At 49.8% G+C, this 25210-nt stretch overlaps 10 protein-coding genes across 10 annotated transcripts; 3 read left to right on the top strand and 7 right to left on the bottom strand.

The window, feature by feature from the left end:
* Positions 1-112: 112 nt before the first annotated feature.
* UREG_01818 (uncharacterized protein) lies at positions 113-792 on the bottom strand (the record flags this gene model as incomplete). The annotated part of the gene is made up of 3 exons (XM_002542256.1): positions 113-453; positions 493-668; positions 719-792. The coding sequence occupies 3 exons, from the start codon at positions 790-792 to the stop codon at positions 113-115; spliced, it is 591 nt and encodes a 196-aa protein (XP_002542302.1).
* A 2096-nt stretch (positions 793-2888) lies between these two features.
* UREG_01817 (uncharacterized protein) lies at positions 2889-3364 on the bottom strand (the record flags this gene model as incomplete). The annotated part of the gene is made up of 2 exons (XM_002542255.1): positions 2889-3230; positions 3296-3364. 2 exons carry the CDS (start codon positions 3362-3364, stop codon positions 2889-2891), a joined length of 411 nt encoding a protein of 136 aa, XP_002542301.1.
* Positions 3365-5104: 1740 nt separating this feature from the next.
* Positions 5105-6941, bottom strand: UREG_01816 (uncharacterized protein; the record flags this gene model as incomplete). Its single annotated transcript, XM_002542254.1, has 2 exons — positions 5105-5378; positions 5449-6941. 2 exons carry the CDS (start codon positions 6939-6941, stop codon positions 5105-5107), a joined length of 1767 nt encoding a protein of 588 aa, XP_002542300.1.
* A 1288-nt stretch (positions 6942-8229) lies between these two features.
* On the top strand, positions 8230-10627 carry UREG_01815 (uncharacterized protein; the record flags this gene model as incomplete). The annotated part of the gene is made up of 2 exons (XM_002542253.1): positions 8230-8769; positions 8831-10627. 2 exons carry the CDS (start codon positions 8230-8232, stop codon positions 10625-10627), a joined length of 2337 nt encoding a protein of 778 aa, XP_002542299.1.
* Positions 10628-12263: 1636 nt separating this feature from the next.
* Positions 12264-13064, top strand: UREG_01814 (uncharacterized protein; the record flags this gene model as incomplete). Its single annotated transcript, XM_002542252.1, has 2 exons — positions 12264-12614; positions 12678-13064. 2 exons carry the CDS (start codon positions 12264-12266, stop codon positions 13062-13064), a joined length of 738 nt encoding a protein of 245 aa, XP_002542298.1.
* A 1220-nt stretch (positions 13065-14284) lies between these two features.
* On the bottom strand, positions 14285-16708 carry UREG_01813 (uncharacterized protein; the record flags this gene model as incomplete). The annotated part of the gene is made up of 2 exons (XM_002542251.1): positions 14285-15768; positions 15832-16708. The coding sequence occupies 2 exons, from the start codon at positions 16706-16708 to the stop codon at positions 14285-14287; spliced, it is 2361 nt and encodes a 786-aa protein (XP_002542297.1).
* A 1123-nt stretch (positions 16709-17831) lies between these two features.
* On the bottom strand, positions 17832-19343 carry UREG_01812 (uncharacterized protein; the record flags this gene model as incomplete). Its single annotated transcript, XM_002542250.1, has 3 exons — positions 17832-18632; positions 18698-19074; positions 19178-19343. 3 exons carry the CDS (start codon positions 19341-19343, stop codon positions 17832-17834), a joined length of 1344 nt encoding a protein of 447 aa, XP_002542296.1.
* Positions 19344-19966: 623 nt separating this feature from the next.
* Positions 19967-21796, bottom strand: UREG_01811 (uncharacterized protein; the record flags this gene model as incomplete). The annotated part of the gene is made up of 1 exon (XM_002542249.1): positions 19967-21796. The coding sequence occupies one exon, from the start codon at positions 21794-21796 to the stop codon at positions 19967-19969; it is 1830 nt and encodes a 609-aa protein (XP_002542295.1).
* A 1249-nt stretch (positions 21797-23045) lies between these two features.
* UREG_01810 (uncharacterized protein) lies at positions 23046-23896 on the top strand (the record flags this gene model as incomplete). The annotated part of the gene is made up of 2 exons (XM_002542248.1): positions 23046-23451; positions 23610-23896. 2 exons carry the CDS (start codon positions 23046-23048, stop codon positions 23894-23896), a joined length of 693 nt encoding a protein of 230 aa, XP_002542294.1.
* Positions 23897-24035: 139 nt separating this feature from the next.
* UREG_01809 (uncharacterized protein) lies at positions 24036-24590 on the bottom strand (the record flags this gene model as incomplete). Its single annotated transcript, XM_002542247.1, has 1 exon — positions 24036-24590. The coding sequence occupies one exon, from the start codon at positions 24588-24590 to the stop codon at positions 24036-24038; it is 555 nt and encodes a 184-aa protein (XP_002542293.1).
* Between the last annotated feature and the right edge of the window lie 620 nt (positions 24591-25210).

Raw genomic sequence — 25210 nt, 5'->3', positions numbered from 1 at the left:
GTTTCAATGAAATGAAGTAAGCGCCGCTAGTGACACTTTGATCTTCTAGGTATCTGAATCAGAAAACATAACCATGGAGAACCAATAAAGCGGTGAACGAGGCCTGAGCTTCTCAAACATAGTACGCTGCAACGACCGCAACCGCAAGGAAAGCAAGTCCTTCTGGCCTCACTGTCCCAGCAGCCCCGTCGAACTCAGCTGGTGGAGACGGTGTTGGGCTCCCACTAGCAGAGCTTGTAGGTTCCGTGGCTGGAGTCGTGCCGGTTTCGTGAGGGCCTTCACAATGCCAATGGTCACCATGGGGCTCACAACCGATAGATTCCGTGGGGCTTGGAACAGTGGGAGTCACTGTTGCGTGCCCATCATCATCATGCTGGCTTGATATCGCAGGAGGGACTGGCGCTGCTGTGGTGGGAGTTGCTGGCCCTTCACAGTGCCTTGATGGGACGTGAGCTAAAAGAACAAGTTCAAGAGTTAAGGAAGGGAACCTACCAGTGATCGCCATGGGGATGACAGCCGACAGAATCGGTAGGGCTTGGGATAGTCGGGGCCACCGTTGGATCTTCATGCTCGTCATGATGGCTGGATGTGACTGGGGGAGGAACCGCAGGGCCTTCGCAATGCCTGAATGCACGTCAACGGTGGAACTTTGGATGAAGGACGAAAGACTAACCAATGATCCCCATGCGGGTGGCAGCCAACGGAGTTAGTCGGGGACGGTTCCGGGTCTTCCTGCGCGAAGGCCAGAGGGGAAGTGGCCAGGGCCAGCAAGGCGAGTATGAAGGCTCTCATTATTGAAGTATGGGAGCAGGAACTGACTCGAATTGGACTGTTGAGCAGGTACTGGACATCGGCACTCGCTCCAATGGGAGTTTCGAGGTTTATATACCTGAAGGGCAGACAGAGGAGGGCTTGGTCTGAACTCATGCCATGATCAATTGGCCTCCAAGAGCTCCTCGGATACGATAGCTTCTAGGAGAAGAGTTGATGGCGGCTTGGCAACTACCAAGGTGCTCGCATCCAGAAACCTCTTGCTCATCTGCTGCAGATTTGTTTGGTTTCGACCTTCACATCACTGGTTAAAGGTAGTAGCGGCAAGATCGAGCCGATAAAACACTAATTTGCTGTAAAATTTTCACTGTGAATGGCAGAAAATGCCTCTGTTCAGCTTCTGAGCCCGGAGACAATTCACCAAGGTCTTTTTGGGGCCTATCTTGTTTTCCACTGTTCCCCATCCGTCCAACTTGCTGACCGTCACCAAGGTCCTTAAGCCATCCCGCGTGGTGAAATATTCTCCGAGCCTTGCAGGTGCCAAGCATTTTCCAACCAGAACGATGGCTTCCCAGCGTCAAATTGGATGATAGAGCGCGTTCTCCATTGCAGTGTCTGGAATTTTTTGGCGAAGTCGAGATCCCTTTCAGTTATCCCGGGCGGTAAAAAGCCCCCTACCGAGAAATTCGTAACAGATCACACAAGGCTCATAGGCTATAGCTTCTTGGGACTCATTGACATGTCCAGGCTAGACGGAAACAAAGAAGATCTGTTGAGAGAAACATTGCCAATATGGCGTACTCCGTACACTTTCCACTCTCAGGCTTTCCCGCTCTTCGCTGGGCGATGAATGTCTCGACCGCAGTTTTCACAACATGGTAGGTGGGATTCATCGTCTTGGAAAAAAACTTAAACACGACTTCAATTTTCAAAAATTGAAGGAAAGGATTCTTGTTGAAAATCTAGGATCAAATTTTCTTTCCTTTTCAAAATAATCTGGATAAAACGGGGGTACTTGTGGAAATCTCCAATACCGAGAACGATGGAGACGAGAATCAATTCCAGCCCTATTCCCGGCCCTAACTGCTCGTTTTATATTCGAAGGGCAGACGGGGGAGGTTGTTCAAAGAAAAGGTTCGACTGGTTAATAATAGATCTTGCCAATTGGATAGTTAGCATATCATGCGAAAGTGGCCAAGTTCTTCGAGAGTGAAGTTTCAAGTCAGAACGGGCATCATTAAACTGGCCTTGGCGCGACTTGGATCTGTGACGCCAGAGCAAAGTCCAAATCTGGTGACAAGCGAACTGAAAAGAGTTGACAACGGAAACGGTTCTCAGATTTCTCGATGTGTCCACGCTAGGAAATGCATGCAACCTGCGCCTGAACCATCGTACGAACAGCGTGCATCTCTAGATGATTTTACACCCGCTAGAAAGGAAAAAGAGCAACGAAAAAAAAAAAAAATAGATGCAAAATCAGCTCAAAATGCAAGCAATAAATGTTAGAAACTCCAGCAAATGCGACCAAACTTTCAGGTGGGAACACCAAATCAGACGCTAAAATATATATGGGACGACTACGCTTCTAATCAATCATGGACCGGCGGGTTGGCAGATATCGACAGCGGTTGGAAAACCGAAAGGTTAGTAGTCGATCAAACGGTTAGGAAGGCGAATATCGGCGAGAAGGTGAGGTGAGATATTCGCAAAATCGATAAAATGCTGGGAGCACGACTGTCGACCTGGCTCATTGGTTATCCCGTTTGCCAACAATCCTGCTTTTTATCAATTTTTTGGGAGGGTCCGGTTTTTTCCTTATAAGCGGTCAGCAGAGTTCTTCAAATTTCAAGGAGAATCGTAACCTACGGGATCGGCTCCCATATTTTGGTTGTTGCATTGAATTTGTGGCTATTGTCCATATTAGTGGTGAACCTAGACACAGGCTAGTCGTGCGGCTCACTCATTGAAAACGGTCTTGAAAAGGCAGCCTTTGCCATATTCCTTCTCCAGGAGTACCGTATAGGCATACGGAATCTTCACTGGTATTCCCTCAAAATGACTGTCTCGTAACGGGAATATATCTTGTTCCTATTTCACAGTTAAATTTCGCCTGGTAGTCAAGAGGTCAACTTGGTGTTGAGGCCCACATTGTATCTGTGCCTGTCCTTGCACATAAGAGCACCTTGCTGGCCTCTTTTTCGCGCGTCATAATCTTTTCGCACGCTCGTTATATCAATGAACAACCCGGACGACGTATCAATCCATCGCGCATCGATCACGTTTAGTTTATCTTCCGGCGTTCGGTTCACGAAATGGGGGTTAATTTCAAGAAGGAATGTCCGGCCAGCCGGGTTGCCGGGAACGTTGAACCGATGCTCTGTCATGTTATAGTACTTTGCCAAAAAGTACATTGTCGTCTCAGAAACCTGGACATCGATATCCGTGTCCCAGGGCATGATCTGTCCACGGCAGTTCGTTAGTATATCGGTACAAGATGGTCTTCTGTGAAGCGCGGCTGGCCAACTTTTTGATTCCACCACCATCCCAGCAACGTTCCATGCATTATCCAAGTTTCGGCTCCGATATCAGCCATGGTGGTAAGGTACGACTTGACCATGGTGGTCAGGTGAGGTATCCGTTGCGAGTCATGGATGGGCTTCGATGCAAATCTAGCATTCGCGTCAGCATTGACCGTGAGCAATCGCAATTCCTACGGGAGGCATACCGGCCATCATAATGGTAATGGAAGCTGAGATGACGGGCTTCATGTTAATATGTGTATCAAAGCGTAGCAAACGGGGGCACACGAGTGGTAAGGCGGGGAGAGCATACTTTGATTCGTCTGAATGGGATGTCAGCCACATGAATCTCAAGTCCCGACGCCCAGTGGGGAGGGATGACTTACGAAAATATTTTTCAGCAGGATCGCCTCTTTTGCCGCTGTAATCGGTGTTCATTAACGTGCGGACACTCATGAAATCGGCATCGCAGCGGATCGGTCGAGCAAGCAGAAGCCATAATGCGAAGAGAAGAGCCGCTATCATTTCCCCAGAAGCAGTTTACTATGAAATTTTCTCAACCCAGCAACGATAATTCAGCGAGATGCATGCTACCAACAAATTCGTTCGAGTAGCCAAGTCAGTATGTACAGGAGCGGGCTTCTGGCTGGGAGGTCAAGGAACAAGGAAAGTCGGCGCGTAACAAAAGTAAAACAGAAAAGAGGGACATGCAAGAAACGAATTGCTTCCGCTGAGGGAGATTATATACTCAAAGGCCAGATCGACAGACGAGCATGAAGACAAGCAGAGGCTGTCTTCGCGCCCGGGGCCAGCGGCTATCTGAGTCCCCATCGGTTTCTCCTTGCATCCTGATTTGTTTGAGGACGTTTTTGCGTTGAAGGGAGATGCACATTGGGTGGGGGACTGGAGACCGCTAGGCCCAGAGAGGAATGGCGCCGCAGGGTTGGCGCTTGGCATTTCCCCCAAAGAGCTCCACGTCGCGTGGCTGGTGGCTGGTGATTTGATAAGCAGTGCCGCTCCCAAGCCCTTCCAAGAGCCGGCCCAGGACAACCCCTCGCTCGACGCGTCACAGCTGGGCTCTTGGGAGACTGGGCTGAGAGCAGACAAGGCTGGCAGCAATACGGAGTCCGTGATGGGATTGCCAGCACGCGATCGCTTTCCTTGCTGGCCTGGAGGGTTGGGGTGCCCCAAAGATCTCATCGATTCTTGCATCATTGCTCAACCTCTAGAAATCATGGATCTTGGGCAACCCCGGATCACGGAGCACGTCACAGTCAATCTAACGGTCTCTGGAGGACTTTCCGGCCCGGAAGCGAGAGCTGAAACTTCTTTTATGCTCGCCTTCACAGCTCATGGCAGGAAACAACCTCGCCCAAGGATTGAAAACAATGAGGTGTTGCTGAGACTGGTTTCAAGTTTTACTTCAGGGATGTCATGGTGATCGCAATATTTTTCGCTGAGAATGCTCGATGATCCATCCTGATCCCTGAATCCTGGAGTGACTTGCAGGGCAAAAGAAAAAGCCATGGCTGATGCATGAGATGAGCACCAGATGTCAGCCAAGACCCATCTGAGGCGCCGGGAGCACGATGGGTCGTTGTGGCTGGTGAAATGGGTCTCGGCACCAAACCCGAAAAGCTATTAAAAGGACGATGGGCGCTAACCCGGCAAGCTCGTAGCTACAAGTTCATTGATACAACCTCGTTCCTACTTCAGATTACGGGTTGAACGGCGGAGCCCATGACTTGGGTAGCTATCCAAGAAAATAACTGCGATCTAATATCGTGTCTAGACTCTACAAATAATCTACACTATTACGGAAGCAAGTCTATCAATTTCCCAAAATCAGGTGTGCCAAATCCAGTCACTGGGTCCCATCCCTTGACGGCGTCCCAGGCTGCCCCAGGAATGCGCGGCCCTCCATTCTTGCCGAAACAGCCTGTGCCTGCACCATCGACGATGTCAGTGAATCCCCGGTAGCCCTGACTGTACAGCCAAGGGTTGAGGAAGCCAAGCACCGTCTTCCCTTGAGATATGCGAAGTTCATTCAAGTTGGAAATGACCGCAGCGATGGTTGGCGCTGAGGCACTAAGCATAAAAACTATATCAATATACCTTTGACATACGTGAAGCTGACCAGAGTATGGTAACTACTTACCTGGTTCCAGCCACGGGTATTATTTGCCCATGGTCGTATACAGAGTAGTTGACCGCTTGAGCAGCTACGTCGGGAAAGCCGCGCCCGTTTTTGTTGAAATATTGAGAGAATTTGTCGCCCAACCGCGTCAGAAACGTGCTGATCGCTTGTTTTTGGTATGAAGGGCGGTCAAAAATGTCGGAGAATCCGCCGGATGAGAAGCCGACTGCACGTTCTGGGTTCTCATTTTCAGTTCCGCCAACGGATGTGACAAATGGACACGAAGCAGGAAAGATCGGATTGAAGCGCGGCCGTTTCTGTCCGTCATTAGTTTGACACCCATTCCCCACACCACTATCGCCACTGCTGAAAATGACCGACACTCCGCGGGCACCTAGCTTCGCAAATTCGTCGCAAACGGATTTTGCAAATTCCTTGGGCACGCTCTGTTCATTTTCACCGTACGAGGTTGACAGGACTGTGGGGATCTTGTCATCTGCAAGACCCGCAAAGTACTTCAATTGCTCCGAATACGGCTCGTTCTGATTGTGCGCGGCGTCTGGCTGCTCAATATCCGGAACTAGCGGACCGAGGCCACCGGTTGAATAATAGGTTACACTTGTGTTATAGGTGAGACTAATGGCGTATTGAATATCAAGGCTTGCTTCCAACGATTCTAATTTGGAGTCTTGATCGTTCTTCCCGCCGTTAATAAGCTCCACCGAGAAAGTGGCGCCTACAGCCTGGGGAGCATAACGCTTGATGAACAAGTTCAGATCACTATACCGAGCATATTGATTGAGATAGCCCGAGACACCAACCAGGTTACTGCTATTCTTCTCGACCTGAAAGTGCTGCATGTTATAGAGTTGTCGGAGAGACGCTGGCGTGTTGGCTCTGCCAGCCGCATCGTTGAGCTGGAACCTCATTGGCGGTATAGCTTTCAGAATATGGCTAACGTGAGGTCTTGGGCTACCGAAATACGTGATCGGCTGAACAGTTCGCACATGTCGAGATATGTTAGATGGCAGCGAGTATTCCAGGGCTCGGATTTTGCGGGTCTTTCCAGCCTCGTCTTCGAAACAATAAAAGCTCGTGTTCAGCAACCGCTCGGCCTTGTCAACCGTAGTAGAAAAGTCGATCCAATCCCCTCTGTTTTGGATTTGCTCCGGCTTCACCCCTCCTTCTCGAAGCCAGGCCAGAATGCTGTCCGAAGCATCAGGGTCAGGTGCGACCATAGCCTGTACTTCATCCCGTTTCATATGTTGACCATAACGAGGATGGCCAGGTGTCGATATTTCAAGGAGAGTGCGATAGAGCCAATTGGGATCCTCGGCACGGACTGATACCTTGAGGTAAACGATTGTCGCTGGGTCTGCGCTCGGCCCTTTGGTCCATCCATCAGGAATAACGGGGAGCCGCTCCGCGAGCTTGAAACCATTTGCCGAAGTCACAGCTGCTTCAAGTCCGCAAAAAAACTGAGCAATCGGAAGAAATAATGCGATTGACAGCATTTTGCCAGTTGCGGTATATGATATTTTGAGATTGCCTGATTAGGGGGCGGCGGCAATGGATATTTATGGGAAACGCGGCCGACAGGACAAGCCTGGAATTAGGCTTACCCAAAGCTAGGATCGGGAATCCAAGAGAGATTCCCTACTGTCTCAATCATACTACCATTGGTTTGTCCAAATCCGGTGGATTTAGTCTGGGTAACAAGCAAAGCGCCAGCTATGACAGTTGGCTCTTGCAGAATCGCGGCTTGGGCCTTTGATCCTCCGTGCGAAGTGTTATAAACAGGTCAGGTGAGTGTCACAACCATCAAATACCACCATATCCAGATGTTAATAATAAACGCCCAGGCAGAAGCTATGCTTGGCGATGCAGAAGAGTCAACCATGCCCTGGGCGCTCCCTTTGATCAACCGAGCATTTCGATGCTTGTGCTTCATTTGCCGCATCTCAGGACTATCTGGCCACATCACGCCAAACAACAAGCTACCAGTCAGGGCTGACAGCGATTCCCTGGGCAATGCTGGAAAATAAAACTGGTGTTTTCTGATGCCCCCGGCCGCTGTTCTGCCTCTCTATCTCAGATCGCTGAACTTGCATGATTGATCTGTGTTTGGATGGCGCTGAGTAGCACTGGTATATCATTGCCGAGACTGTGTACACTCCTTCGGGCTGCCTTCACTCTTTCATGCCGATCACCTTTGACAATGACTGTTGTCATGTGGGGTTGAGTAACAGAGCTAGGTGAGGTATCACACACTCGCTCGTCCCACTGCCCTTGAGATTCTTCCAGCTCGTTTTGTCGTTGCCCATCTTGCCATTTCTGACCAAAGCGCAACCGTAAAAAGGCCGGACGCCGAGGAGGTCAGCGTCTGGTCTCTGAAGATTCTCCGGTTGTCAGTTTGTTTTCGTGTGCTGTGCCAGTTAGTTATTAGCGATCTTCAGTTCATGCCAGCATTGAAGAATAGCAATAATGTCATAAAAACAGCGAGTAGAAGACCAGCTGTGGTTACCTGATGTCCGGCGGACATTCATTGTTTGCACAAATACCGCGAATCCTGATCCCTGCCAAGACGATCTCCCAGGCTTGTTATTAGTAACTAAATGACCTCAACGCAAATCCTCTCAGGGTCAGATGGAGTGTTGCCACTCCACATATTTGGCCGGATCGCCTTCTTTGATAGAGATATCTCAGTGCTAAAAGCAGCAGCCATCAACAAAGCCCTTTCGGTGGATTGCATGATTACTACGCTGCTGAGCGCGCAAAATGGAGCCAAACGGGAGCTTCACGATGCGCTCCTCCCTCACTAACTCTGGGCTGCAAGCCATATCAACACCCGTTTCGTCGGATCCCTCACAGCCATCTACAATCAGTGATGCGCCCAAGGACCGCTCTCCCGTTGCGACCGGCGGCACAGCTATGTCCGATCCTCGAAGCAACCCTCGCAGTTGTGTGACCTGTCGTCGACGGAAGATTCGATGCAATAAAGTACAGCCCTGCTCCAACTGTGTCAAAGCAAGAGTCGAATGCGTCTTTCCCAAGCCTGGTAGAGCGCCTCGAAAGTCGAAGAAGGGGACAGAAGCGGAACTGTTAGCACGACTGAAAACCCTCGAAGCCGCCGTCAAGAGTATCGGAAAACCAGAAGCTGTCGAGGGCAACTTTGCTGATGAGGCCAAACCTTCGAGTGGGTTGAATGCCAATGGCTGTGCGGAACGGTCTTCGAATAATGCCGAGTTGGATTCTGTAAATGATGAGATGGGCAGACTCGTCGTCAGCGATGACCAAAGCCGGTACATAAGCAACCGGTTTTGGACGAGATTTGGGGATGAGGTAGGCGTTCCTTTCATGAGCTGATGTTGATAGTAGCTCTTTACCAGCTAATAAATCGAAGATTGAGGAATTAAAGAACATGATCGATTGCCCGACGTCAGATGAAGACGACTATCCCTCTCCGGGTGACTCCGCATCTGCCTCTTCGCCATGGACGGGTAATGATGGATTTTTGTTCGGCTTTAGGTCTGCAGCGCATAGCCTACGCGAGTTCCATCTACCGCCGGAGAAATTCGGCATTGTGTGGGAGACATACCTTGAAAATGTTGCTCCAATTGTCCCTATATTTCATCGCCCGAGTTTGAAAAACATGCTATGGAATGCAGTCGCGAATCTCGACTCTGTGAACAAAAATACTGAAGCATTGCTGTTCACAGTGTACTATACCGTCATAACAAGCATGACACCTGAGCAATGTCTATCTCAACTGGGTGAAGATCGTGATGCTGCCCTAAACCGTTACCGATTCGCTGTCGAGCAAGCGCTAGCTAAGGCCAATATACTAAGTACCCATAGTTTGGTGCTCCTTCAAAGCCTTGTTTTATTTTTGATTTGTGTACGCCAAAGCAGCGACTCTCGATATATCCTATCGATGACAGCAATTGCCATTCAAATCGGTCGAGGAATCGGTCTCCACCGTGATGGAGCTACCTTCGGTTTAGCACCACTTGAGACTGAACTGCGGCGGCGACTATGGTTACAAATTTGCCTCCTGGATTTTTGCTGTTCTCTAGATCACGGATGTGATCCGATGGTCCATGAACATTCTTATGATACTCGTCCGCCACTAAACATTAACGATGATGATATATCTCCAGATTCAAAGGAGCCTCCAGAGGAACGAGTGGGATACACAGATATGACTTTCCTTTTGTTTCGTTCCGACATCGTTGTCGTATCAAGACGATTTACCAATGTGCCACCGAGCGCTTCTTGCAAACGGTTTGTGGCCTCCATTTCCCAAAAGGAGCGTGAGGAAATGGTGGAAAATCTCAGCCGGCAGCTTGAGCATAAATACGTGCAGCACTGCGATATGAGCATACCAATTCAATGGGTTTGCGGCGCACTATCGCGTCTAGTTGTAGCGAAATTACTTCTCGTGATCCACCACCCAATGACACGGGAAGATGTGGAAAATTCCGTTCCAGAGGAAACAGAAAATCGGCTCTTCTTTTCTGCAATTGAAATGATTGAATTTGGTCTTTTGCTGGAAACCAACGCTAATACGTCCCAATGGAGATGGCTATTCCGCACTGATACACAATGGCATGCTCTTGCTTATGTGCTATCAAATCTGTGCGTGCGGCAGCCATGCCCTGTCGTGGAGCGAGCCTGGAACGCTGTCAACGCGGCATATAAAGGATTGGAATTAAAAGGCCAACAGAAGGGGGATATGCTCTGGCGGGGAATACGTAAACTTATGGCCCGAGCGCTTCAATTTCGCGAAATGCAGTCGCAACGATCCAGTGCAGGGTTTGGAGGGCATGAGCCATATACTAATGGTTTCCAGCCCTCTAACGACACCTCGCTTTCTCAACCTTTAGCATCAATCACGTATCTGCACCAGCCGCAACAAGCCCCGGTCACGGCAATCAACCTTGCACCAGGGCCTGTAACAGGTTTCAGTCCAGGTGTCGAAAGTTATAATCCTAGCCCAATTGACTTATCAACACTCTCGCCATGGCCCCCTTTACCTCTGGATAGCATGTACGATACAGGAGTTTCAAATATAAACGCCTCGATCACCTCAGCGCCGCCTTCTTGGGACGAATGGAACCGTGTTGTGCGAGAATTTCAACTTGACATCGGAAATGACGGGATGGTAACATCGGGGCAGGCTCCAATTTGGTTTGAATAACCATGATAGTCCAACAATGTCTTTTATGAATACCCCTTTTGTGTATTATGACAAGCCTGCTTGACTTGCCACCGGGAGCGGCACGCTTATCTCCACCTTCGTCGACCTTTGTCATAAGATCATACTGGTGACGAACCAAGTTCAGAAAGACGTCGTTATATATACGTGCTTATCTGCTGTAGTTAACATCTTTTGCCTGAACATCCCACCAAAAAAAATCGGGTTATTCCTGCGTCTGCGCTCACTTGGCCGTTTTGCCTCGAGGGCCCGTTCTTCTCTCGTGTTCAAGCTTTTGTTCAATGAGGTAACTTGCTATTTGTGTCTCGAGTGGGCGATATTTTGGTGAACATGACATCCAATGAACCCGTTTGGCTTGGTTCCATGCATGCGGAAATCGCTGGTCTCGGCAACTCAACTTTCGCCGATGAAAACTGTCGCACCTAACCGGCATCTGGATCCCGAGTGGGTGTGCCAACGTTCAGTCTGTGCGAAGGCTATGCAGGCCGTTTCAAGACTGGTCAATCAGAAGCAGCGCTTGGACAAGCTTTTGTTGCTTCCGCGTCACTCCCCACGCCAGCTCTGCTTCAAGAAGCGACAGGTTTTGAGAGTTGAGTTGATTCACGACAATGCTGGACTGGATTGCAATGATGCGATACGGGGCAATTCTCGTGCCTCGAGCTCCTTCCTGGATAAGTGATTCGAGGTTGTTGCTGCCGTTTTCGGTCGTTTGTTTATCTTGTCGGAAACAGAAGGCACGACCCGCTCGGAGTTATCCACTTTTTAAGCTTTTAGCTTCCACGCCGAGTATTAGTCAGCAGGGCGCGGTCTTGCCGATTTGGTCTTGGCGTTGCTTCTCCTCCTCTCGCGATTCTCAACTTCTCTTCCTCCCAGTTCGTGATTCTGTTCTCAAAGCGCGTGAGATCGATGCGTATCAGTCTGTTCACAGTGGCTGATCCACCGATATATCCTCCCTCAAATGATTTCAAGTGTTTCGCGACTGCCTAGATATCTACTTCGGCATAATATTACCGATAACCGAGCAGAACTGTAGCGGTTCTCTCAAGTTTACTCTGGCGCTATGACCAAACGCACTCCAAAGCTGCCAGTGCAGCAGTTTGTGATACTATGTCAGTACGCTTTCAGTGCATGAAGCTTTCCCAGCTCTGCGCTATGGACCTTGAAAATCAACGCTTGACTAACTACTCTCACTCACATTAGCAATTTGCCGACTTGCTGAGCCCGGTATTTCCAACTGCCCGTCCAACTTCCCATGTTGCTGTTTTGATGATAGGATAAAGAATACTGAGAAATTTTTCGGCCTCCAGTTGTCTTCACATCTGTCTTTCCATACCTTGTAGGCGGCACTTCCATTTCTTTCTCAGCGGTTACATATACATCGTGTCACCGTTTGAGCCTCGGTTATCATTAAGCATGGTATTTCTAACATTGAGCCTTTTATTGTCTCTAGCCTGAAATGATTCACAGTCTCGATGTACCCAAGAAAGATGTTTCTAAATGGGTTGGATTGACCTCCGCCATATTTTCGATATGCCAATGCCTTACCGCAGTCCCATGGGGCAAATTATCAGATCGAATAGGCCGCAAGCCCATTATATTAACGGGTCTTTGTATTACAATGACCTTTAGCATTATCTTCGGTCTCTCGAAGTCTTTGGCAATGGTAATACTTGCGCGCGCATGTATTGGTCTGGGGAACGGCAATGTGGGTATTACTAGAACCATCGTGGCAGAATTGGTCCCCGAGAAGGAGCTTCAGCCCCTTGCCTTTAGTTTGATGCCCCTTGTCTGGACAGTCGGAAGTATATTTGGCCCTGCCTTTGGTGGCGCGCTGGCGAATCCTGCGAAAAAGCATCCTGATCTTTTCGGTCGCAGCGAGTTCTTCAAGAAGTACCCATTTGCTTTACCGAATATGGTCGCATCCATCTTTTTTATTGTCGGAATTGTGACTGGATTTTTGTTTCTTCGAGTAAGCTCTCTTTTCCCCCTCGTTGATCACGGGGTGACGTGTTACTTACTAGCAAGGTTGCAGGAAACATTAGAGTCGAAGAAACATAAACGTGACTATGGTCTGTTGCTTGGTGATGCGTTGGTAAGCGCATGCCGTGGCCGACGAAAAAACACAAAACAATCATTAGCTACTGACGACGAGAGGACACCGCTTCTCAACGGAGATACAGCCTTTCCTTCGGGCAGAAAGAAGAACAAGAAGCATGAAATTCAATCCCGAGACCTTTCATGGGCAGAAATTTTGTCGCCACAGTCTCAGCTTATTCTCCTTTCGAATGCCCTTCTGGGCTTGCATAGCTTGGCGTTTGATTCCGTATTTCCCGTTTTCCTTAATTATCCCGTTGAAGAATCAGGAGGTAATATGAACTTACCATTCAAGTTCTCTAGCGGGTTTGGAATAGGTGAGTAGTTTCTTGGCCCATCCATGCTCGTTGACAGCGTGTATCCCTTACCAGTCACTAATGGCTTCAAATTCCCAGATTCTCAAGCTATTGGAATTCTATACACTCTCAACGGAATCCTTGGCATGTTAATTCAGTTCTTCGTCTTTCCATACACGGCAAATCGCTATGGAGTCCTTAACTGTCTTAAGGTAGTTTCTCTAGGATTCCCGATTGTATATGCCCTGATACCATTTACCGCACTGTTTCCGACGGACGCATCGCGCCAAATTGCTGCATTTATACTTTTGTGCGGTAAACTTGGATGTGTAGTTTTTGCATTTCCGTGCACCACTATACTACTCACCAACTCTGCGCCTAGCGTCCAGGTCCTGGGGACCCTAAATGGCGTGGCAACAAGTGCGGCCGCGATTGGGAGAGCAATAGGCCCTGCGTGCATTGGCGCCATCTTTTCTATTGGTGTTAAGATGGGATACATGATTTTTCCATGGTGGGCACTGGCAATCATATCCTTATTGAGCGCTGTGCCTGTTTTCTGGGTCGTAGAGACCGATGGTTTTGCAGGCGCCACTCCAGACGATGATGATGATGATGACGATAATGACGATGATTTAGCTACAGAGCAGCAGACAGGCTATCTTTCCGATAGGACAGATGATTTGATCGTGGAACAAGTGAACGCCCTGGAAGATCCGAGTTCAGATGCCACGGAAAACGCCAGGCTTAAGGATTTTTTATCGATTGATAATCCGCCCCCAAACCCCCGGCCACACTAAAGGATCAGCTAACGCAGACCCGAAAGAATCCGTGCAGAGCTATTATAAATATATCAAAAAGTTTATATGCAACCATGCCCGTTCAGATGGAAATGAATGATGACCTGAAACTTTGATGAGCTAAAATTACTGGAACGATGCGGGCATATTTGAATTGCATTTTCTTTATCAATTTTGACTCTTTCGTGGATACCCATGTATCATACTAGATTCACAACAAATCAGAGATGTCCAATAAAATAGAGACTTGCACCAAAAATGTTGAATACTTTAACCCTGAGGAAACCCGTAATATATCAGCTCTAGCCAAAGTTCTGCCTTCTACCTAGATTCCATAGTAGAACCAACCCAAAAAATTTTTGAATTTTGAATCAGACGACACGAATAACGCCGTGGAAAACAATAACTGCACGTTGCTAAATAAATTATCATTCAACAGACGAGTTGCATCATCAATCTTGCCAGCGATGATATCTCTCCATTTCTAAACCACACAGGAACATTCTGTTAGTAAAATAAATCTTATGGGCAAGGTAGGAAGGGGGGCAGAGGAAACATCGTACCTCAGCGTTATTGACATCATTATCCTCAAAGCTCTCCACTAGGCCGGGGAATGTCGCCCCGGAGTATCCGGTCCATCGTCCCGGCGCGAAAACGACATGTTTAAACCAGCTCCGGCCGTCCAGACCGTCCGCATGCAAGAACTTCCGCTCGATCAATTTATACTTGTCGTTCGCACCGCGAATCTTGAAATACAGGATGACTTTCTTCCAGTACTGCCACCACGGGACGTCTTCTTCCAACTTGGCGGCAAGCGACGCAGCATAGGCGTCGAACTTGATGGCGGCCTGGCGGAAATGGGCCATGGCATCCTCGAGAGGGCGGAAGTTGAAAGGCGGGGTTGTCGATTTGGCAGCTTTTTGCTTGACGGAATCGAGATATTTGTGCAAGTTAAGGGCATAGTCTGTGGCGTTGAGGGCGAGAACGGGGGTTTCTGAAAGAGAAGCTGCCATCAAAGACCATACTTTGGTCATGGCGACGTGGTAGTGCCATCCCGGATCTCCAAAACGGTCCATCCAGTCGAAGCTATCGTAATTAGAATGATAATGATAGACCGGATCCTGGCCTCTGCCGTCGAATGCCATGTCACTACTTGCAACGCCAGCAAAATCTTGAAAGGCGGTGAAATCGCTACCGCTGCCCATGGGGGTAATGTTCTTGTCCCAAAGATCACGAACAGTCTGGCCCTTGATCGTCTGATTAGGAGACAAGACGAGTCCCGTGGCCTCCAAGATTGTTTTGTGCAAAAGAGGACTCGCGCTAGACTTGAAGTGCGGCCCGGTGGCTGCAACATCAAGATTCAAATATACAACATTCGCCCTCGAAAGCCAGGGTAGATTCTCTTCGACCCATTCTGTAGATCCAATCAGGCCATATTCTTCGCCGTCCCAGCTGGCAAAAACGATGGTTCGTAAAGGCTTCCAGCCTGCTTTTAGAGCTTCCCCAAAACTCCGGATCACTTCATTGAGAGCCGCGGACCCGCCGTTTGGATCTCCTGCGCCACCTGCGACCCACGCGTCACGATGGTTTCCCATGATAATGACTTCGTCGGGGATAGAGCCCTCGATAACACCAATGACGTTCCATAAGGGCGTTGTTACATATTCCTGCTCATTGTTCAGGTTTAGGACAAGGTGCTCGGGGGAGGGACCAATATTGTAGTCCACTCCTTTATGCGAAAGACCACCGCCTTGCCAGTACTCATTGAAGTCCTTGGCGTTTGGCCCATGTCCGTTCAAGGCCTTGAGGAGGGGAATAGCTTCTGCATACGAAAGTGGGAGCGATGGTATTGAGGGGATGTAGTCATGCGGGTCCATACGAGGACAACCGGGCTTAGAAGGGTAGCCAGGAGTAGTCGGGTCACCGGGGGCCTGGCCTACGAAAGAGGGTTAGCACAAACGGAGCTGTATCAAGGCAGAATCGAAAGGTGCGCGCATACTCAAAAACTGGACACTGCCTCTTTGCACCGAACTTGGGTTTCGAGCAGGACCGTCGGGATAGGCTTTGTATCCGTTCAGCTCTGTAACCTCCCCATCTTCCTGCGGATCCGTGTAAATGACCACACCAACCATGCCCAATTCTTGCGCCCGTTTGACCTTGAGCCCGCGGAAACCACGCCCGTATTTAGCCAGTGCGATTTTCCCTTCCAAGCTAACATTGGCCTGGACAAGATTTTCGAAATCGGAGAATGTCCCAAAATTAACGTAAACATATTGTGCCGTGACATTCCCGCTGGCGGAGTAGCCGTGGAATGTAGGAATACGATTCTCCAAGCCGCTGGTGGCATCCTCATCCAACACATCCTCCTTTAGCGTCGCTTCAAACTTGACCTTGACATCCTCTCCATGCTTCTCAATCAGCGCCAGCCTGTGGTCGATCGGGTAATTGAGGTACACATCATACGAGACCAGGCTCGTTTTGGGAACCCCAAGCTCTTCCCACCGTTCCTTTGTCCACAGCGCCTGGCTGAAGTTCTTCCCCGCCAGGTGCGGCCCGGAGGTGTAATACTGGGCCCATTCCCTGATCTTCTTTTCGTTAGGAACAGTCTGCAATATTTCCTGCAGTGCCTTGTACGACAGGCCTTGGCTCCCAGGCCAATCCTTGTGAGGCAGCGGGTGGGCGCCGGGGAGATAATCCCATAGCGAACCGTGTTCACGCGGGAGGAGAGCAAACGGGAGGAGGAAGAGGACGACGCCAACGACGAGGATGGATCCGAGGCAAAAGGTACAGGTTCGCCGGAGCCGTGAGTGCGGATATCGTGGAGGCGGACGCGATACCTGGACGAACAGGAGTGGTGTGGTCTCAGAGCTGGGCATTGCGTCACTTGCTTGCTCCTTCATCCTTCATGGGAGACGAGGAGATGCGGGCATGGGGTCTGGGGAGCAATGATGGTGCGAGAGAGAGGAGGTCGGCGGCTGTCAATCCGGCCTGGGCAAAGCAGTTCTGGTCTCCCAGTCATCGGTTACGGATCGTCACCCGCACGCCCTTTCGTCGTCAACTAGTTAGCTAGTGAGCTCCATTGTTGCTGAGCTCATCCGCCAGTTGATGTAACCCAGTTGACAAATGTACCAATGACGCGGTTTTCGACCAAGCGGTAGCGGACAGAGTAAATATATTCTTGTTGGTCATTGAACACTCGAATTCTAGGGAGTTTTGGGCACTATGATGGGGTATATATTATGCTGAACGGAGTAGTCATTCCATATCTAAAGAACCTTACTCTTACAGGATCATCAACGTAACTACTCCAGAAGATCATGATCAAGATGAAAAAAAAATAAGAGACGAAAGCCTAGATAGATACACTGCTACACAAAGGGGCCTGAGGAGAACTGGGAAGAAATCGGAAAAGGACCAACCATGGCTACTTCACTTGGAAAATACGCTCTTCTACGCCGAAAAGCCAGGAAACTTACATGAGAAACAAGATGCAGTTATATCACGCCTCATTCTTGGTTGCAGGTCTCCCTGGGTGCCTTCTAATAATCAATTTGCCGTGTCAGCGAGGTCAATTTGTCCCGAGAATGTCGACTGGGTGCCATGGCGACAAAACAACAATACCGGACAGCAATGTACCCACGAAAAAAAAAAGTGCAATTCTCGCGCCCTGGTAAGATACGGCTAGGTGTTGCGTTCGCCTTTTCTTGCCGTTGCATCCGATTGTACCACGCAATTCCGCGAGAGAAGCGTGAGAAGTGGCTGGCTTGATGGTCTGCGGCGGACATACACCTGCGCACCGCAAAAAGTTTTCTGCTGATCAACCTTGGCTCTAGGAAGAGAGATAGTGTAGAATTTTAAGTCGAAGGACTTAGCTGGCACGCTGAGATTATCTTTCCCCCAAAAAATTACACCTGCGCAAGAAACCGACATGGATAGGAAGTAGGAGGAGAAATGGATGCAGGCGGGGTCAAGGTGATCGATAATTCCATGCATCCTCCTCTACTCTGGAGGATTTACAATTTCATCCGACGCATCAACGGGTCTCGCAACTGCGCCAGTAGTTGCATCTCGAAGCACTGTCTCTTCTCTGCGTTCGGGAACAAATGCGTACCTAGGCAATTTCGCCATCTTTTCCTCTGGGCTGACTGCACTGTCAGAATACACCAATCTCGAAGCTTTCGCTTTTTCCTTTTTGGCAGGCTTCCCTTCCGGTGCCTCTTCCGGTGCCGGTGTCGGGGTAGGCTTCTGAGCTAGCTCGTCGGCCCGCTTGGACTCCTCAGATATCAACCGATCAGCTGCGGTCGCGGCGTTTTCCACTCCGGCTTCAGTGCCTGGAACTTGAGGCGCATGGGGTGGCGGAATGGGCATTTGTCCATGGTGCATCTGCTGCAATTGCCATGAATTAACTTGCGGTGGGGAGAAGCTTGGTCTCTGAGGGAGACCAGGAGCGGCAGGGAGACTTGGTGGTCGAGGGGGCATTGAGATTGCTGCTTGTGGAGGTGTATGGGCTCCCATGTGTGGCGGCTGTTGTTGGAAGGGCAAAGGAGGAGTGGTGGAAACGACAGGGTTTTGCGGGGCAAGTGCGGGCTGGTACTGTGACGGGGACATGGCGGGCGATGAATACTGGGCGGGGTACTGCTGTCCGATGATCGGAAGCTGCTGGTATCCAGGAGACGGATATTCTGGCTGTTTCTGATATGTTTGTGGCGGTTGTTGATAAGCAGCAGGCTGCCCAAACTGTTGCGGGTAAGGGTACTGCTGAGCAGAGCCGTTCGTGGGGGTCGGATATTGCGGAGTTGCCTGTTGAGTAAAGCAAACAAATGAGAAACAAAGCAGGCGAACAGATCATTCCATCGATGACTTACATATGAACTTCCGGCATGCAAGCCCTGATCAGTACTCACAGGCGTGGCACCCCCGCTACTAGTCCCCGCCGCCTTCTCCGCCAACTTCGCTTTATGCTCAGCCAACCGCTTCTTCAGATCCGACGCACTTTCGAGCTTTGGCTTTTTCGTTTGAGCGCCAGATGGCATTCCCGGAGCAGGGTTCCCGGTCACCGCACGTCGTTCCGCCTCAGCCTGATGGTACTGAGTGATGACTCGCTGATTATGAGCCTGCAGGACATCCTCCGGGACGCCTTCCATTCCAAAAATCTCAATATCCAAACTTGACCGGTTAGGCAGCGCATTGTCAACGGCCGACAGTTGTTCCTTGTGGACTTGGCTCATGTGAACGGATAAACCTGTATTGTTGAAAAAGAAGTGAACAGTCAGACGAAATCAGACCAAGCTGTTTTTCTCATCTCTGTGCCTATGGCGTGGGACAAAAAAGGCATAACCACTTACCACCAGCAGTATTTAACCTCCTTCCACAGCGATCGCATTTGAAATGTTTTGCTTTCTGATGCGAGATGAGGATCTTGAGATCGTCAAAGTCGCGTTCGCAGTAGTAGCACCAGGGCCGACTGAGGACTTCCTCAAGGTCGGGATGGCCGCGCTTTTTCTTTCCCATGATGAAGGAGCCGGACGTCCCAGAAGCACAGTGAAAGCAGCGTGGTGCTTGGAAGCGATGCTTTTTCGTTCCTGCAAGGCTGCTTGCTTTGCGCAGAGGGATGGGTTGACCGTTGCTGGCACAGTCGATTTGATGTTCAGTTGAAAAAGGGCCCTCACGTGATTCCCAAGCAAGCAGAAAAGAAAGAGCCGTTTTCACAAACTAGAAGTCACATAATATATCAAAAGCAAAAATGTCATTGAATATTGTACACTCGGTTTTCCTGGATCATAGCGCTGCAGGTATCCTCCTCATGTTCCCCAATGTCGCTATCAATCAATCCACATTTATCATTCACCAGGCTCCCAATGTGCTCTGCCTGTATGCATCCCATCTGTTGCTTAAAGATAATTCGAAAACAAGAAGAGCAAAGCTAGCTTCTCCAGCAACGATATCAATAAACCCAATGCGCCCGCTAAAACAAACCAATAACAATAACAAGAAGGGGACAGGGCCCAGTAACCTGAAAGCACCCAGATCATCTCGTGAAATCTGAAAGCATATGCAAATCCAGCTGCATGGAAAAAACAAGAAACCATCACAAAGGGGGAAAAGTGATTGTATCGCAGAAGAAAAAAAAAGCTCTATTGCCCATTCTGCATCGATGCTGGATACGTAGGGTTGCCCAGAGTCCCGGTCGCCGGGGTTACAGAGGTTGGTGGAACCATAGTGCTTGGAGCTTGCATCGCAGGCATAGGGACTGGTGAATTGGCTTCAGACACTGCTCTGGGCTTTGCCACCGCCCGTTTCGTTTTCTTTGGGATGGGTGTTGAAGCCGTCGTGTTCGCCGGCTCGCTCTCGGTCTCGAGCTTGCGTTTCCTTCCCGACGAGGCTTTCTGCGCAGCATCAGCTGCAGCTTGGGCTGCCTTGTCCGCTTCAATCTGCGCTTTTGTCCTTTTCGGGTTTCGAGTTCGACCTTCGGAGTTGAATTTGGCCCAGTGACGGATCATCGCTTCTGTTCTCTTCGGATGCTTCGATTGCCTGATCTTCTCTAGGTTCTTGGGATCAAGCAGGGGATCTTCGTATGTTGGCGCAGGCCCAGGCGTAGAAGTAGGAGTCGTTACAGTTGTCGTGGCCCCAGTTGGAGGAACACTGGTAGGTGCAGCGCGAGAACGGTTGGGACCAAGAGCAGAAGGCTTGGTTACCCTGGAGCGTGTCGTCTTCGCAATAGTTGGACCCGCGGAGTTCGATATCTTTCCGGATCGGGTCCTTCTTTTCGACCGTCCAGCATATAAGGAGTTTGGCGTTGCTGATGCTTCCGGCGACTGGGTACGAGTGCCAATGGATGGAGTTGGGCTTGACCTTTCTGTCAATGCCTGAGATCCCTCCCTTGTAGTTGGATATCTAGAGCCACCGTAGCGTGTGACCCTTTTGCCGCCGTGTCGTCCATTGGTGGCTTCTCCGGAGGTCGTGGTCGTCTCGACCTTTCGTTTAGCCTCTGGTGGCGGCGGTGGCCTTATTCTCGGTACATACTCCACGCCATCTTTGACAATCGGTGTCCAGCCATCAACATTATACGGGTCGGTGGCAGCCGCTGTCATCTTTTTCATTTGATCCGTGGTAGGCTTGAAACCACCTTGGAGAAACGGGTTTTGATTGCCAACCTTGCTAGGTCGAGAATCATATTTGTATCCGTACAGTTTAGCCTCTTTTTTGTCTTCAAAGACCTGAAAGCTTTCCGTCTTCCTCGGATCTACGGTCTTTTTGAGCACTCTGCGAGTTGCCCATCTGGATAATTCATCAACAGCCATATATTCATCCTGCCAAACTTCAAGAGCTTTCGCTGCATTTGCAGTGATGGCGTAAAGCTCTTCTGTGGAATGGGAATCGGGGTTTTTGAGAAGATCGACGTATATCTCGGGGTCGGTGATGGATAGGAAGCTTCCATGCTCAGCCTCCTCTGCTTCATACGGCTTTGGTCGGTCAAACCCATCAAATAGCCGTTTCCACATGGATTCAAGTTCATCCTTTTCTCCGGAGTAGTCCTTTGTAAAGTCTCGCACGTCATGAAACTTCCAACCAAGTGCAATGCGCTCCTCGACCCCGGTAGCGATCTGACGACCACCGGTCTGCGCTGGTTGGCGCGCCTGTTTGGTCTCCTGAAGCAGCTTTTCCGCAACAGAAGTGCCTTCGCTGGCGATATGTCTAGAATCAGCAGTGACATTTGGGTGCGCGCTCTTCATATGCAGCTTGAGGGCTTCGGCAGGTAGCATTTCGAAGGTCGAATTAAATTCTTTTGAGCACCACACGCACTTGATTCCTGGGTGCGTGTTAAGCGGGCTGAATTGCGAAGAAGATGAAGGTGGGCGAGAGGATTCATCAGAGTCGGGTTGCTGGTAATTGGATGAAGGAGTTGCTGGTATATCAGCACTGCTGCCACCCACCTCGCCATCTTCTTGCGCCTGATGCGACATGATGGGAGGTTATATCATAAATGGTTCTGTGGCGCTGGTTAGCAGCCGGTATGTATTGATGGGTTTCAATCGGCTGGCGTAGAAGTAGGCCCGAGAAGAGAACTTTGTATGAAAAAATAACAAAGGAGATCAACCAGACTCAATGCTTGGCCGTTTGGAACAGCGACAAACACAATCAGAAGAAGCAAAGACGACAAGATGGATTGCAGGGAAGGCTGGGGATTTCGGGTATAGAAAACCAAAAATGACAAGCTCAAATGGCATAGATCTCAGCCGCAGGGGGATAATGGTCTAAACGGGGAAGAGTTTCGATCAAAAGTATGAAAAGTTTGAAAGATATGAATCGTACCTTGGAACTAGGTATCTGTCTAGAGTAGAAATGGCCAGCGACAGCAATGATCGACCGTCGGAATTTGTTGTGCTGGTAGTTAAGAATTCGTCGAATTTGTTGGACGGCGAAGATAGATGGATCAAACAAGAAGAATAGGAGCCAGTCGGTGCTCTGGCACTCGATATCAAGGCGCAAGAATAACCAAGGGCAATAGCGCAGCAGGGCAGATGTAGGAGCAGTCTGTGAGAGGAAGTATACGGCTCAAATCATCAAGGTTTTGGGGGATCTAGTTAATAGAGGAGGGTGGCAAGAACTCGGTAGGGTCAAAGGGAGCGAAAAAAGAGTTTTGCAGGGCGACGGAGTCAGAAACAAGCGAGCGACAATAACACATTGACGGCCATTGTGCTGCATTCATTGAGGGAGGAAAAGGGAATTTAGCGAAACCGAGCCATGATGCTTGCCAATGTCTTTTTTGCAGAACTAGATAAATCATAATCGGATTGTTGTCATCACTAACAGCTAACTAACCAGCTAATCACCGCTCCGGGCTCTCAGACGGGTATAGCGCTGTGTTTCGAGATAATTTACTAAGCCGAGAGGACGAGTGTAACATCAGAATTATCCTCCCTCTCAGATCCCTCTCAACAAGTATATTGTTGGGCTTACATCTTGATTAATATAGATATAAATACAAGGTCTCCACTAGCAATTGAATCCAAGACGGCTTGTCATGGCTTTGAATAGCACTTTAGATCTCCTTCCATTGCATATGCCAGCCTTATTGCACCGGTTGATTGGCCTAAGTATGAAATAATCCTTTTAGGCGCCCATAGATCAATCAGTCTTTCGTTAATGATCATATCGCGGTACATCTGATTGTATGGATCATTATTCGGAATAACCTCTGGATGTTCTACAATGGTATCTTCGTCGATTTCACAGATGACTCCGGGAGAACCAATCGATATACATTTCGGTGGGTGCCTCTCATGCAAGATTATCTCGTCACCAGGCTTTTTGGCTGGCCCTCTAGGTGATTTGCCAGCAAACCGGATTACTAAGATCTTCCAGTATCCTGTGCAGGTCTCTGCTATGGTCAAAGACCACCTTGAAGTATTTCGGGAGGTCTTCGGTTGCGCACTGCCATGGGTCTTGTGCGATGGGTGTCTAAATTTTGAGTCTCACGATCATAAATGCTGCAGAGGCGCTCTCAGCCCTATCAATGTAGGATCACATCTAAAAAGAGCAGCCCAAACGGCCTCGCTGCCTCCATGCACCCAAGGACCTCCCGACTTCTCTCAGCCTTGCCATATTGGTTGGGCAGGTCAGTTCCCTTGACTGCAAAGTGAGATGATCCTGACCCACCATGTTTACTGGCTGGATGGCGAGGTTGCTGTAGCATGCTCACTCTATAGGGACTGCTGCTGCAAACCCGAGAAGCTGATCCCCAGTCAGACAATCCAGCGTGAACGGCAGCGCTAGATGCAAGCGTCTATGATGGTCCAGCAATGTACAACCCTCCGCGGAATGGAAGGGAGCATGTTGACTCCGGGTATAAATATGTTCCTCTCCACCTCAATCTTAGAAGTCGAAAGCCAGAATCCAAGTTTCCCCCGAACCGCGTATCAGGATGGCTTGTGTCGTCCGGTCGTTCCTTGTGGCCCACGACCACGACCTCGACCACAAATCTGTGTTGGAGCGGGCAAATGACATGGCACGATCACCACTGCAAGGCTGATTGGCAGGCTTCAAACTGCAAAGGCGCGTAGATGGATGTGTGCTGCAATGGTTTCAGATTAAATTCATCTGCGCAAGCGAGGACCTAGAAAACTAGATATCGGGTGTATTCAAAAGCAAACGCTGTACAACCGGTCTGGGATTTGCAGCCAATTAATCGGAGCCCTCATTCTATCTGTTCATCTCTCCGACATCCAGCGCAACCAAGAACCGACTGACACAATTGTACGCCGCGGCAGTAGCGGTAATCTCCACAATCTCCTTCTCGCTGAACAGCTCCTTCATCTCTGCGAAAATCGCATCCGGCACCTTCACCGTCTTCGTCATCGCCTCTGTATATCGAAACACCGCAGCCTGTTTCCGGTCAAAGAGCGCCGTGAGCTCAGCGTCCGTCGGCGTCGTCGCGCTCTTCACCATCTCCATCATCGCATCGCTAAACCCCGACTCTGCCAGGATGGGCGCATGGTGTTTCCACTCAAACCAGGCCTCGTTGAGCGTCGCGACGCGACAGATGGCGATCTCGCGGATGTCTACCGGGAGGGACGTTCGGGTTCGGATGGCGCCCAGGAAGGCGTTCCAACCGTCGGCGACGGGGAAAGAGTGGAGGAGAGCGAGATCGAGGGGCAGCAGGCCGCTTGCACCTCTGCGGTCCTGGACCTTTTGGAGGATTGAGGCCTCCTCGTCGGTGGTGGTTGGAGGGGGGTTGGCGGTGTATGGAATTTTCATGGTTGCGGAAACGCCGTGATGCGGTTAACCGGGTGTTTGGAAGCTTAATCTAGACACTTCACAACGAGCCTCGTTGAAATGGTATTAATCTATTATAGATAGATCAAAATATAGGAATAACCAGGTAGAGTAATATACAAAATACTGGAGCCCCGCGTCGGAATGTGCGCCGCTTGGATAACGGAACTGCTCGGCATTTTCCCGCGCTGGCAGGTTGCCCGGATAAAGGGCTGTCCCGCTAAACAGATTCCCGATTCCATTTGAACGCACTTTGCTAGAGACGATTTATTCGGCAACCCTTGGGCCAGCGAGGTTCGTTCGTGCGCCTCGCCCCGATGATCCTTGGAAACAGCACACGTTTTGTCGTATCAAATCAAATCTCATCTGCATCCTAAACAAGTGCTGGGAATCGATATATCTCGCGACATGCATGAGCTTGCGCCAAGCCACTAACCGCGAGCCCGGCCTTCTCCAGACTCAGCGGCTTGGCAGCATCACAGAACATCACTTGACACGCATCTCCCACAGCTCGGACAGCTCGGGAATTTGCAGGAATACAGGCTAGCTGATGGACAATCCACTGACGCCACTTTTGATGAATCTGCCTGGACTGTCATAAC

The sequence above is a fragment of the Uncinocarpus reesii genome, genomic scaffold (genome assembly GCF_000003515.1).
Source record: "Uncinocarpus reesii 1704 scaffold_1 genomic scaffold, whole genome shotgun sequence".
NCBI lineage: Eukaryota > Fungi > Ascomycota > Eurotiomycetes > Onygenales > Onygenaceae > Uncinocarpus > Uncinocarpus reesii.
This window is presented reverse-complemented; position numbering and strand designations above follow the sequence as displayed.